This window comes from Bos grunniens, chromosome 2 (assembly GCF_055505025.1).
Source record: "Bos grunniens cultivar Pamir isolate PY7600 chromosome 2, Bosgru_T2T1.0, whole genome shotgun sequence".
NCBI classification, from domain to species: domain Eukaryota; kingdom Metazoa; phylum Chordata; class Mammalia; order Artiodactyla; family Bovidae; genus Bos; species Bos grunniens.
In genome coordinates this window covers 93,273,066-93,286,653 of record NC_141166.1, presented here as the reverse complement: position 1 = coordinate 93,286,653, position 13,588 = coordinate 93,273,066, and the positions used below count along the sequence as shown (strand labels likewise).

Genomic DNA, 13,588 nt, shown 5'->3' with positions numbered 1-13,588 from the left:
TATTGACCTGGTACCAGGTATTCCATAAGATCTTAACAATTTTTTTTAACAAAAAAAATAATCAGCTGAACTCCCAATTCTCATTGTGAAGTTCGAAAACACATTCTTCCAAAGAGACAGCAAAGGTTACAGACTACCCAAGGGCCTGTCATCAATGATCTGACCGAGAAACAGGAACCAGATTGATCCAACAGATCTCAGGAGCCATGCCTTACACTTTGAATGCATGCTTCACACTAATAATACTTTCTCTATAAAATGCAAAGAAAAATCAACAAGATAAACTTAGGGACCTCCTCCTGGTCCCCTGACTTGGTCGCCAAGAACATATTTGCTGATTGCCTACTGAAGAAATAAGACATCCAGTTGCCTGTAGATCCAGGAGCCTAGTGATGTCACAGGTCTCTGGCTTCCTGGGAGTCCTTGGCGAATCATCTCAGCTGTCTCTTGGCTCTACGGGGACATCCTGATTCTGTCTGACCTCCTGGTTTCAGAAAGAGCGTGTTACTGAACACAATGGCAAAGCGGCCAGTAGCCCAAAGCAGCCCACAATATGGGCTACAACCACTAAGTATTAATGGTCAAATTAAGGCTGAGTAATGAAAAGAGATTAAAGGCCTTGTAGAAACTGCCTGATCCCAAGCTATCAAAGACTCATAAGGATCTCATAATCCTTACATCTTGATAAACAAAACATCTTATAGCTGTTTAGTGGATGCTCATGGCACTAAAGAGGAGTTTCTTCAGTCCCACATCCAGTCCTTCAAACTGCACAAGAAGGGGACAACCTCCAAATGCAGCAACCCTGGCAGGAGCCGTGAATGATCAGCTGAACACAGAGTCTCACTGTAAAACTGAGGCAAATCAACAGAGCCAACAAATTGCAAAGACGAGGCAGGAGGAAGAACCCAGGCAAAACATTTAACCTGAGAGGCCAAGACTCATTCAGCAGGAGCCCTGGACCTGCACACCTCAGCCTCTTGGCTCTTCTCTCGGCCATGGCAGTTCAGAGGTACAAGTCGGAGTCCAGGTGAATGGAAGTGGAGGGTGTATGCACATTAGGTTCTGCCAGAGAGAAAGAAGCAGAACCAAAGGAGCGACGCCGGGGTGACACATCTCACGGTGAGCGCTCCTGGTGCACTCATCCCCGGGCCTGGGTGCGCACGACAACGACAAGCTTCCACAACAGCACTGAAAACAGCCTGTTGATGGAATAGACTCCTGCGGTTCCTTAAGAGGTTTTCTGTTTGCTCGTGTTTCAAAATCCAACAGTCTCACTGCGACACTCCTTTAACTTTTGTCCTTCAGATGCCATAAAAGTTCTACAAGAAAGCAGCAGACGAGGAAGATCTTCAAAGGTTGAAATAAGTCACTGGTTTACTGTCAACACGACTTTGAACAGGCATCTTGCATGACAGTTTTATATGAACAGGGGTGGAAGTAAACACCACAGATTTGATGTAGAACAAGTTTGTTATGGGTGGTTTGCTGGTGTTGAAAAGGGCTTTAGTCACTAGGATGAATTAGTCTTAATGACCGGCCAGTCCAGCTGCCGATGGCACAGGCAGGCTAAGAGAGGGAGGCTAGGAGATCGCCTATAATTAAGACTATCATTTAGACTTGGGGCGAAAGGCTCTGAAAACCACTGCAGCCTTGGAAATGAGACCACTAGAGTGCTAGTTCATTGGAAATAAGAGACCTCACGAAGGGACTGAAACGGATGAGGAAGCAGAACTATCCAGTGGTAAAGGGATGGCTCCACAACGCTCAGAGCAATTCCAAATGGCAGGGAAAACGCTCTGACTGGGAAAACAGCTTGCAGTATTTTAGAAAAGAGTAAAAATTCCTTTTCATGAGTCAAAAATAAGAACTTAAGATTTCAAGACATTAGAGCAATTTTCCTTCTCTCAAGCCACACCGGCCCGGCCTTACTTGTGATGGGGGAGGAAATCCACACCCTGTCCTGGCAGCAGGAGCACCCCGTGCATCAACAGGAAGCATCTCAAGGCAAGACGATACTGCTCGTGGGACATTTCCCTTCAAAGCTTAATTTCACTATAATGAATTGTGATGTCCTCAAATGCTCAGAAGAAATGCCTGGAAGCCCACATCAGACAGTTACACAGAAAGGCATCTTCCTCTTTCGCAGATGCCACTGAAAATACCTTCAAAGAAAAGAGCCGTAAGCACTGGAAGCACACATGCCGTGTCAGAGCTTGGATGGTCCTGTTTCCTGAGCCCCTAAAGATCCCTAAGAAGGTAACCTGTCTCTTTTCCCTTCTCTAGGTGGAGAGAGAGAAGGTGGGAAGACAGCAGGAGATTGGAACTTCCACAACAAAGGCTATTGAGAGAAAAATGCCACCCCTGAGTGACAATTTCCCCTCTAGTGGCTATATTAGCGGAAATGGTCTTACATTAAGAGGAAACACGTGATTTTAGAAGAGACCTGGAATTGAAAAGAATGCCTCTAACTCTCTGGAGGTAAGACAATCGACTCTCCGTGTTAAGTATCTGGTTCTTAAATCTGTGCTCTTACCTGCTAATCCTGAGTTGAAAACCACTGTGGGTGAAGACGTCCCGGGCAGCGGGGGTGCAGAAGGAGGAGGTGGGGGTGGTAAGGGAGGAGCAGGCAGGGTCTCAGCTGCAGGACCTGGGAGAGGGGGCGGGGGAGGAGGTGGAGGAGGGGGCGGGGGAGGAGGTGGAGGCGGGGGCGGGGGTGGTACAGGTGGTGTTGCTGGGCCATTTTGCACTGGCAAAAGAAAAGAAACAAATGGGCTTTTAAAACAGAGGAATGGTTTCTCCTGCAACATGCCATGTGTACATAAAGTAACTGAAAACAAAACACTGAAAAGGATAAATGCTTTTTTTTTTCCAGATTACAAAATGTCCTCAGTGACAAATGGGGAGTATTCTACAACATACGAAACGAAAGACTTACAACTTTAATCTCAAAATGTAAACAGTTTTTAAAAATAAATACAAGAGCATGCAAACAAAAGCAGACAGAGGACATAAATTAACAGTAGGTAAAAGAAGAAATACAAATATCCCAGTATGACCTCAGTTCTCCTGCCAAGGCTTCTTACCAGCTTCAGGTGCATCTGACGACAGAGGTAGTGGTGGGGGAGGAGGAGGCAAGGGTCCCGAGGAGGGGGCCCCCATTACTGGTCCCACGAAGTTACCCACCGCCACTTCGGACCCTGTGGGCAATGTGCCAGAAGCCACGACAGGGAGTATGGCGATGTCCCCATCCCCTTTCTTCTGAATTTTAATGGTCCCTTGTTTCTCCAGCTCATGAATCTTTTTTTCTAGGGTAGACTGTCTTTGAATGGCTTCTTCTTTCTCTTTGACCATTTTCCTTAATGTGTGAACCTGGGTATTTGCATCTTTGTAGATTTCCTGCAAAAGAGGCCATGGTCAAGAGTTTGTCTTCACGTGACATCCATACGTATTACCATTAGATTGGCAAATTGAAGGTAAAGAAAATGGAAAAAAAAAAAAAAAAGCAGAAGAAGAAAGAAAAAGGATACTTATATATATAGAAAGTCTATGGAATTTGGCCAGAACCTATCAAGTCTCATTGTTATCAACTGTTCACTGGTAATGCATGCAATACATGCGTTCTAGCAATTGTTACTGTTAACGTAGTTCTTTCCTTTAGTAAATATAGCTAAGTCAGTTTTCCCCACAGGTGAAGAGGAAAAGGGCAGAGGTAATCCAAAAATAATTTTATAGTTGACTTGGGAATATCCTGAGGGTATTCTGATAGTACAGCATGTTTTCCTTTTAGTTCTGTTAAAATTTAACTGTAACTCCTAGATACATATCAGCTAACAGCAGACAAAAGGTCCCTATATCAGACTTGGATAGAAGTCAGACTGGGATTAAAAATCTGCAAATCATGGAATAATCCACTCATGAGTAACCAGGGGCTGACCGTTTTGAATGGATATCTCTGGCCTTCACAATGCCCCCTTGACCAAGCTCAGTCCAGGACAGCAATTGTTGTAACATTTTTGCTTTGGTAATGCAGTTAACAAAACAGTCCAGTGCTGCCCTCCACTAATTACTTATTTCTGTCTAGGCTCTTAGCAGAAAACAAAGAAGTCACGACTTTTAATTCAAAGGCTGTCCTGGTTCCTTTTCTAAGGGGCCCACAGAGGCTCCAGTGAAAGGATTTTATGGAACTCACTCTCTGGGCCTGACACACGTGATCTCTCACCACAAACCTCTAGCAGGCAGGGAAACATTCTTCACACCCTGTCTATTATTAATAATCTGAGAGTCTGAACTTGAATTGAGTCCATATGCTACAACTTTGTCTCCATGGTGTGCCAGAAAACAAATTTCCTAGAGTTAACTGTAGGACCTGTCAGAATATCAAGCAATGCACGTAGACATGATAACCATCGCATAAAATGTGCCATGTCATTAACGGGGGCATAAAAGCCAGCCATTTGCCTAAAAGCCTTCCAGCCATTTTGGTGTTTTTATGTTCAAACACATGGATGGTACCCCATAAATACCTGACCTGTAAATAAAAACAATGCTAAAGCCAAACAAAATAGCTGGGATTATCTGATAATAAAATGGATTGATTTTACTTTTGCCTTTTTTCTTTCTTTTTCTTTTTTGGTAAATGCCAGGAGGTCTTGCCTGTGTTGTGATTTCACTGTTTCCAAGGCAACCACCAAATCTGGTTTCAAGCAGAAGCAAAGCAAAGAAATACAAAGAAGTTCAAGGTCTAATAAAAATAAATAAGTGGCATGAATTAAATCGATGCTGTTTTTCTTTTCAACCAAATGGGTGATCCACAGAATCCACTCAGACTTGTCCAGATGGGAAAACATTGTTGCTCCCAAAACCTGTGATAAGAAACTAGTGAACCCCTAGTATCTGACTGCACACAAATATGAAGACATACTCTCACTATGAGTTACTTTCAAGTTTCACCTCTGAAATGCTTCCAGCAAATATGCTACATCCAGGCATCCCTCTGCCGTGACCATGTACGTGAGCATGCTAAGTCGCTTCAGTCATATGTAACTCTTTGCAACCCTGTGGACTGTAGCCCACCAGGCTACCTTGTCCATGGGATTCTCCAGGCAAGAATAATGGAGTGGGTTGCCATTTCCTTCTCCTGGGGATCTTTCCAACCCAGGAACTGTACCCATGTCTCCTGCATTGGCAGGCAGGTTCTTTACCACTGGTGCCACCTGGGAAGCCCATGACCACATCTGGGTTCTGCCTACTGGGTTAAAGCCAGAGCTGGTTCCCGACAATGCCCATCTGGGGCAGCTGCCACCATCACACTTACTCGAACAACATCCAGCTCCTTGTTCCTCTGCATGAGCTGCTTTTCCAGTTCCACAATCTTAGACATGGCTTCATTCTCTGTATCCTGCAGTTTTTCCGACAACTGTCAAGTTTCAAAAGGAAAGATGTGTCATGACACAGGATCATTCTGACCAGGTCATCGGTTTTCAGAAAGCAGAGCTCAGAGACATGAGGTGCCCCTCAGAGTCCTGCACGTGTACCCCAAGTCGTTTTCTGAAATTGTTAATATTTATAAGATGGGCCTGAATACAAACTTGTTTCTAACAGGAATTCATTTACAAGGGACCCTTAACAAAACTCATGTGTCAGCTCCTTAGTGCTTCCACATACATAATGTGTCAATCTCCATTCCTGCAGGGGCCAGCAAGGGCAGAGAATAGTGGGTGAGAGAGGTGGACTGGTCACCTTTCCCTCCCTAAGAAAGGGCTATTAGGCAAAAGTTCTGAAAACTGTTGACTGAGAAAAGTTGGTTCTGTTGAGTTATCGGTTAAAAAAATACCACTGCTTGTTTTGACCTAAATTATCCCCAAAATAAAAGACATTTTTGACATGCTTCGTTGCTCAGTCGTGTCTGACTCTTTGTGACCCGATGGACTGTAGCCCACCAGGCTCTTCTGTCCATGGGATTCTCCAGGCAAGAATACTGGAGTGGGTTGCCATTTCCTTCTCCAGAGGATCTTCCAAACCCAGGGACTGAACACATGTCTCCTGTGTCTCCTGCATGGCAGGCAGATTCTTTACCCACTGAATCACTGGGGAATTTCAATAATAAAAGTCATTTTGGAGGGGTAGTTCAAATAAACAGGTGGTTACTACAATAGCAGGTTATTTAAGTAGGGTCATGCAGTGCTGGCTGAGGCTTCAGAGAAAGATAGGATGAGCCATCAATGAAACAGTTACTACATAAGGCTCTAAAACTGGGTGACTTCTGATTCCTTACATCTCACTGAGAATAACAACAAGTAAAGAAAATCAGAGAGGAATGATGATGAGGGAGAGTGGAGATTTACTGCCGACCAGGTTAAGAATACAAGATTGGGGTGGTCAAAAAGTTCGTTTGGGTTTTCCTGGAACATCTTATGGAAAAACCCAAACAAACTTTTTGACCAAACCAATACATATTTTAAGAGAAGAGACAAAAAGAAAAAAAGAAAAAGGAAGAGCCTGTAAATTCTCTGCCTAAGCAGGTGCCAACTGAGTCAGCACAGCACTTAATAAAGGGAGGGGTCTTGGCAACTTGGCCATGAAAATTCCCCTTTTCAGACAGATGGGGAAAAGGAAATGACATGGAGCACACACATATGAAGACATACTAGGAAATGCAGGGGAAAATAAATGGACTGTTCAGAGAGGAAAAACCACATCTCTCCAAAGAGACACAATTCATTTCACAATCAAGGGCACTTTCAATCAGAATTCAGCAAAAGAATCTGGTCTTCACAGTGTTTGGGTTTTCAAGAAGTACCATATTCCTGTTCATTATACTGAGGGGACACTCCTTGAAAGAAATAGGTATGTGGGAAAATTTGCTGATTTCCTTGAAAATGCTACTGTTGTGATGAATCTATTTAGAACCTAAGGACCCATGAGGCAGGAAAGTGAAGAACCACATCATAAGGTCACTGGATCAGCCTGTCCATGGCTTACGTGGACACGTTTGGTACAAGGTACTCATGTTCAGAAGAAAATACTTCACCAAACCAAAATGTTTGAATTGCATTTCCTCCCAGGTAATGCCAATCTTCTTCTTTTTTTTTTTTTTTTAACACCATCCTGTAATGCTTCTGTGCTCATAACTAAAAGGGAAATCTGGATGCAGCAGAAAACTGAGCAGTGAATGAAGGCAAGGCAGTGAGTTTCACTTAGTTGTAAGTAACACACCTGCCTTCTTTGAAAGAGCCCAGAATGGCTTCAGGTTGCTTTCTAGCTCAAGTTACAGCTCATTCCTAGACTCCCCATCCTTCTGTTTGCTGTCATAAAAGCCATAAAAGCTAACATCTATTCTGTTTTGCACCTAGCCAAAACGTTAGCCATTTTTCCTTTTCTGAGAGGTAGTTACATGAGAGATGTTTTCTTCCAGTTCCTCCACCCTCTCCAAGGCTGCATTCTTGGTTTCGGCATCTTCCAGAAGAGCTCCCACATCAAACACGTTGTCCAGGTAAGCCTGAATCTGTACCTGCAATTTGTCACTCTCCGTGTGCTTCAGCTTCTAAAAAACAAAATGCAAGAGAACATGGTGTTAGGATAATTGTCAAATAGAACATAGTTACCCAACAGCCTACATATTTTTGTTTGTTCCTTCCAAGGGAGGGTTTTCTATCTCATCCTCCTTAAGAGAACTCTGGAGTAATCATCTAAGAGGGTATCATCAGATTACTTTCTGGAGCTTACCCTCTCCCAAATATACATACATTTCCCCCTAATCCTTCCTGTAGATAGATTTCCCATGCAGATATATTTCAACGTAAAACATTTTTGATGCAGGTGAAATCAAGATAATAGAAAAATCATAAGGGAACAGCAGTCACAAGTAACATAAACCCCAAGGGGTGTCTGTGTGGTAGAAGAGATTAGAGTGGGTGGTATCTTGCCTGGGTAGTGATGATAGTTCTGGTTGGGGGTGAGGTTGGGAGGCGGGAAAGACACTGATAGAGTATCTTAGCCTTGGGGACTATTTTGGCACTAATTGCTTGAACATATCCTCCATAATTAGATGACTAAAACACTTGCCCAACATGAGAAGCTCATGGCTCTCAAAGCACAGATTAGGAAGCGTTCTGCCATTCTCAGCATTCTAGGGTCAGGCATCCCAAAGGAAGTCAACCAGCTCTAAGGTAAAATTAGAGGTCGAGTAATAAATCAGTCCATCTTTTTTACAAGTACTATAATTCATGTCTCTCCCTAGGGAGCAAGTGAGTGGTTACAATAATATCTGGCACATGGATGATGCCAGTAGACAGTTACTGAACAGATAATGGTGACTTTCAAGGCTGGGTTTTTGTAAACTAATGAAGCATTTATTATATGCTTACATTACTCTTATAACCACTTCTCTCTATCAAGGTTCAGCACCAACAAGCCAGGAAGTTAGAGAAACAGAGTTTTGGAAATAATCTTACACTTTTAAGAGGAATTCTGCTCTACAAATAAAGTCTCAGGAAAATGGATTTTTCTCCTGGGTCTAATCTAGAATTCTACATCTTAGCTGTCTCAAAGAGAATATGTTCTATCTTAGTTTACAAAAAGAAAAAAATTTCTGAATAAGGGCAAAGTCTAGAAAAGAAATGAAGCAGCAGCTTAGTGGGATTCTTCACAAGATTCACAGTGAGTAACAGGTGCTGATGGCACTACCTGTCATATTCTGTAGCCTGAAATGAGCTCTGTGCAGCCATCACAAAACTGAACCCAAAACACCATTAGCAATATACCCAACTTTCACAATATTGCTACTCTCAAAGAATGCAGAGAAAGAGAATAGACAAACCATAGTTCAAAGCAGGAAAAAACTATTGAATACAATGTGCTGTCAAATATATTAGTGGGTCTTTAACAGGAAAGAAATTTAAACAAACTTTTCAATGGAAATCTTTCATAGCTCCACCTGAGTAGTCATGTACGGATGTGAGAGTCGGACCATAAAGAAAGCTGAGTGATGCAGAATTGATGCTTTCGAACTGTGGTGCTCAAGAAGACACTTGAAAGATCCTTGGACAGCAAGGAGACCAAACCAGTCAATCCTAAAGGAAATCAATCCTAAATATTCATTGGAAGGACTGATGCTAAAGGTGAAGCTCCAATACTTTGGCCACCTGATGCTTAGAGCTGACTAACTGGAAAAGACCCGATGAGAAAATTGAAGGCAGGAGGAAAAGGGGTAACAGAGTATAATATATTTGGATGGCATCATCAACTCAATGCATATGAGTTTGAGCAAACCCCAGGAGATGGTCAAGGACAGGGAAGCCTGGTGTGCTGCAGTCCATGGGGTCACAAAGAGTCGGACATGACTGAGCAACGCAACAACAACAAACCTGAATGGAGTCTTTAGACAACATTAGGCCAGTCTACTCAAGGGCAGCCTAGCTGGTCTGAGAAATAAGGCCATGAGCTCAAGAGTAACCAACTCAGCGATTCTACCTTTCAATAAACTGAGGGTACCATCAGTGTAGTTCTCTGGCTTCACCCTTAACAACAATGAACTCTCCAGGTGAAATCTGGAGATGTCCAAGGGAATTACTTCTATTTTCTTCATTTCTAGAAACAGCCTTGAAACTGAGGTCAACAATTCTTACCCTATTGCCAGCAGTCTTTCAAATTCAGGTGAATCATTCCTTAAGCAGAAGGGAAAACAAAACTGCCTGTGTCAAAGGACATCTGTGTACACACAGTTACTTAAGTCTATTTATGATTTTCACATCAACTTTGTTCCTAAGGGGAAGCAATTTCAGGGAACCAGCTAAGCACTTCTGCAAGGGAGCAAGAAAAAGAGAAACTTTAGCTCTCTCTCCTCCTAAGAACTAAAAGCAGAATTTCTAAAGCCACAAACACTTTAAGCAGAATTTAACAGCTACACAAGGAAGTCTCTAGTGTCCATTTCCTCATTATTTTTTGATGCTCTAAGCATTTATTCATCACTTTATGGTAGCCTTCATTTGACTCCCCCTGCCCAGATGGAGTCCCTAGAGTAACTAAGAGCACACAGTGCCCAACAGACCTGATGAAGGGTGCAGCAAGACTTGACCCAGGCAGAGCTCAAAAGCAGAGGAGAGCTGCACCAAGGCTCCAGGAGGTACTAAATGCTGTTGACAGAAGACAGTGTCAAGTCCCAGGAGACCTGCATGGATCCAGCTTCCCTGACAGATCACATTGCTCAGACGGGTTCCTTTAACTCGCACTACAACACCTGATTGCATAGAGCCTTAGGTGATCTTTGGTCATTATGGAAGTGCATCTTTGAGGGTCCATCATAAATCAAGTCTCATCTTAGAACCAAAGCTTAACAGCTATACTTACATCCAAGTATTCGTCCAGGCCTAATTTGGTAAATTCATATTGGAGGTGAACTCTGAAATTCATGTCTTCTACTGAGTGGACTACAATATTAATAAACTGCATAGAGGCCACCTGAAATAAAATCGCCAACAGGTTAGAAGAGGTCCAAACTCATTTTCTCAGCATAATCATAGGCATATACTTTCAATTTCACAAATCTAAGCTCATTTACCAATTTGATTTTCCTTTGTTTCACTGGATCTTTAGAAATATTTTACAATAAAAAAAAATTTACGATTTTTAAAAATGCAAAAGTCCCTGTATAACACGGGGAGCTCACTCTGATGCTACATGATGACCTAGGAGGGTGGGATGGAGGCTCAAGAAGAAGAGGGTATATGTATACATATAGCTGATCCACACTGTATAGCAGAAAGTAACACATTATAAAGCAATTACACTCTAATTAAAAATAAACTAATTAATTTAAAAAGAATTATTTTTTCAATGAAAAAAATTTTTAATGTGCAAAAATGAATAGTAGTACCACAATAAGATATCCCTTCATATCCCCTAAGATGGCTTTAATCAATAAGAGAATAATGAGTGTTGACAAAACATGAAAAAACTGGAACCCTCATCCACTGCTGATGGGGATATAAACTACTGTCAAGCAGCCACTTTGAAAAGCTTGACAGTTGTTCTACATGTTATTCAGAGTTACTGTGTTACCCAGCAATCCCACTTCAAGATACATAATCAAGAGAAATGAAAAAATACATCCAGATAAAAATGGGCACACAAATGGCCATAGTAGCATTATTCATAATAAGTAAAAAGTAGGGGAAACAAAAAAATCCCAATGTCCATGAATGCATTTTTAAAATGTGATATATGTATACGTAGAATATTATACAACAATGAAAAAAATGAAGTCGTACATGTGCTACAACATGAGTGAACTTGAAAACACTGTGCTAAGGGAAAAAAAAAAAAAGCCAGATACAAAAGACCATGTACATTATGATTCCATTCATGTGAAATACTCAGAATGGGAAGATGTGTAGACAGACAGTAGGTTAATAGTTGCCTAGGACTTGGGGTGGGAAAAATAACCACTCGTGGTAACAGAAATTCTTTGTGGGGCAACAAAATGTCCTACTTTAGATTGCAGTCATGATGGTACAACCCTAGGAATATACTAAAAATACACTGAACTGCACACTTCAGATGTGTAACTTGGATGGTATGTTAGTTATATCTCAGTCGTGTCCAACTCTTTGCAACCTCATGGACTATAGCCCGCCAGGCTCCTCTGTCCATGGATTACCCAGGCAAGAATACTGGGGTGGATTGCCATTCCCTTCTCCAGGGAATCTTCCTGACTCAGGGGTCAAACCCAGGTCTTCTGCATTGCAGCAGATTTTTTACCTTACAAGCCACCACGTAAGCCCCAGTTACATCTCAGTAAAGGTATTTTTAAAAAGTCTTATAGGCATATAGAACAACCTAAGTTATTACAGGTACACTGTAAAAAAGTGACAATTATTACAATGAAGAACATTTAAATCATATGCAATCACAAGGTAATCTCTTCTAAAACTGTACTGGGGGACCCACCATACCAACAAAAGAGCAACAGAACTTCTCATCCATTTTTCCGTTTTAAACAACTAACCAGTTTCTATTCTATAAAAGTTTTGGATTTGCTACTTTCTTCCCACAACTGCATCAGTGGCTCTAATCTGCCACAGAGAAAACCTGTCCCCAGTTTAGTAAACAACAGAAACAGAGTTTAACATAGCTATTTTATTTTTAGGTAGGGACAGTCAGTTTATTTATGGGGAAAATCTCTCTCTGATGCTCTCCCTCTATAACCACCCAGAGACTAGAAAGGAGGTGTGACAGAGGGATCCAGATTCACATTTACTCTGCAAACTGCTTCACCCTTCCTCTCTTCCCCAAGCCCTTCTTCCTTTACCTTGTTTAAAGTATTGTTTATCAAGTTAGATTCTTCTTTGAGTATATGTTATCCACTGGGTATCTGTGGAAGACGTGTCAGCTCTCTAGGTTACACAGGACTCTGTTGTGATTTACTACAAAAAATTACTTCAAGTGCTAATTTTGTCACTTTTTTGTTTTCTTTTGCCCACCAAAAAATACTTAGAAAGGTCTTCTGCAACATCTGAAGCATTTATATTATGTTTTAAGGGAATATGTTGTTTGGGAGGTTTGACAACTTAATTGCATTCCCAAGACAGTTTATGAAAAGCCTCATTATCTGGAAAAAAAATATGGCCGGATTTTGGCATTTTTCTGTTACTCTTCTGAAAGCAGGTCTAAATGATCTGTTGAGTGTTATGATATGCCTAAGAGGCAACTCTTTGCTAGATGGCACATGAATTGAGCACACAGTACTGATATACTAGCAGCATCTAAATAAGACTCCCAATGCATATATATACATGAATAAATGAACTGACAGGAAATATGCTCTCATTTGTCAACAGTGCAGGTGTTCTAAAGGGCTTAACACCATTTATCATTTCAGTAGAAACTCAAATGGCAGAGGGACCTGGTATGTATGATAAATGAGTGAAGTGGGTCATGTGTAATACAGTAAGGAATGGTGTGGACTGTGACAAACTGGCACAGTTACCTTCAGACTTAACGAATAGGGACTACTTGGCTCCAGCAGCTTATACTCTCTAAGAACAGGGACCAAGCATTACCAGAACTTATTAATTCTCAAGAAAGTCTACAAATCTGTATTTTTAGGCCCAATTTCCAATACTTTTAATGGAAGGACATCACTGTCAGACTAAACTCACAAGTCTGTATGTATGCTGACTTCAGCCTGGAGCTTCCAGTTTGCAACCTCAACTCTAAAGGAATGAACAAGTTCCTCCTACAAAGGCAGAGGAAAGAACCTGGTCACGTGAGCAAGGGCACGGCTTCTTTACATTTTTGTCACCAGGGCCTTAAACACTCCAACAAAAATCCAAACAACAAGAACTTAAAAAGTCAATGTAAAAGTATTCCTTGTTTCAAATTTATTTTTTTACCTTTTTAAAAAGTATATATACATATGCTTTATGGAGCAGAAAACCTCTATAAAAGACTTCAACCAATACTGTTTTGGGAAAGAGCCAAGGATTAGGATGCATATGAAATTTGAGGACCCAGAAAACATCTTTCAGATAAAAAGGGTTAGAAATCTACAAAACTACAGTCCATGTTTTATAACCACTGAAGCAAT

General features: G+C 41.5%; 1 protein-coding gene across 9 annotated transcripts in view; it reads right to left on the bottom strand.

Annotated features, from left to right (window-relative positions):
* Positions 1-13,588, bottom strand: part of FMNL2 (formin like 2) — a 332,826-nt gene that overhangs the window by 22,809 nt on the left and 296,429 nt on the right. For all 9 annotated transcript variants that reach the window (XR_015146274.1, XR_015146277.1, XM_086353586.1 and 6 more), the window contains 5 exons: positions 10,351-10,461; positions 7,397-7,546; positions 5,318-5,419; positions 3,087-3,399; positions 2,537-2,749 (listed from right to left, as the gene is read on the bottom strand). Coding sequence is in view for 7 of the 9 variants with exons in the window: in XM_086353586.1 (XP_086209712.1) it covers positions 2,537-2,749; positions 3,087-3,399; positions 5,318-5,419; positions 7,397-7,546; positions 10,351-10,461 (889 nt within the window). In the remaining 2 variants the exon portion in view is untranslated. The remainder of the gene's footprint in view (positions 1-2,536; positions 2,750-3,086; positions 3,400-5,317; positions 5,420-7,396; positions 7,547-10,350; positions 10,462-13,588) is intronic.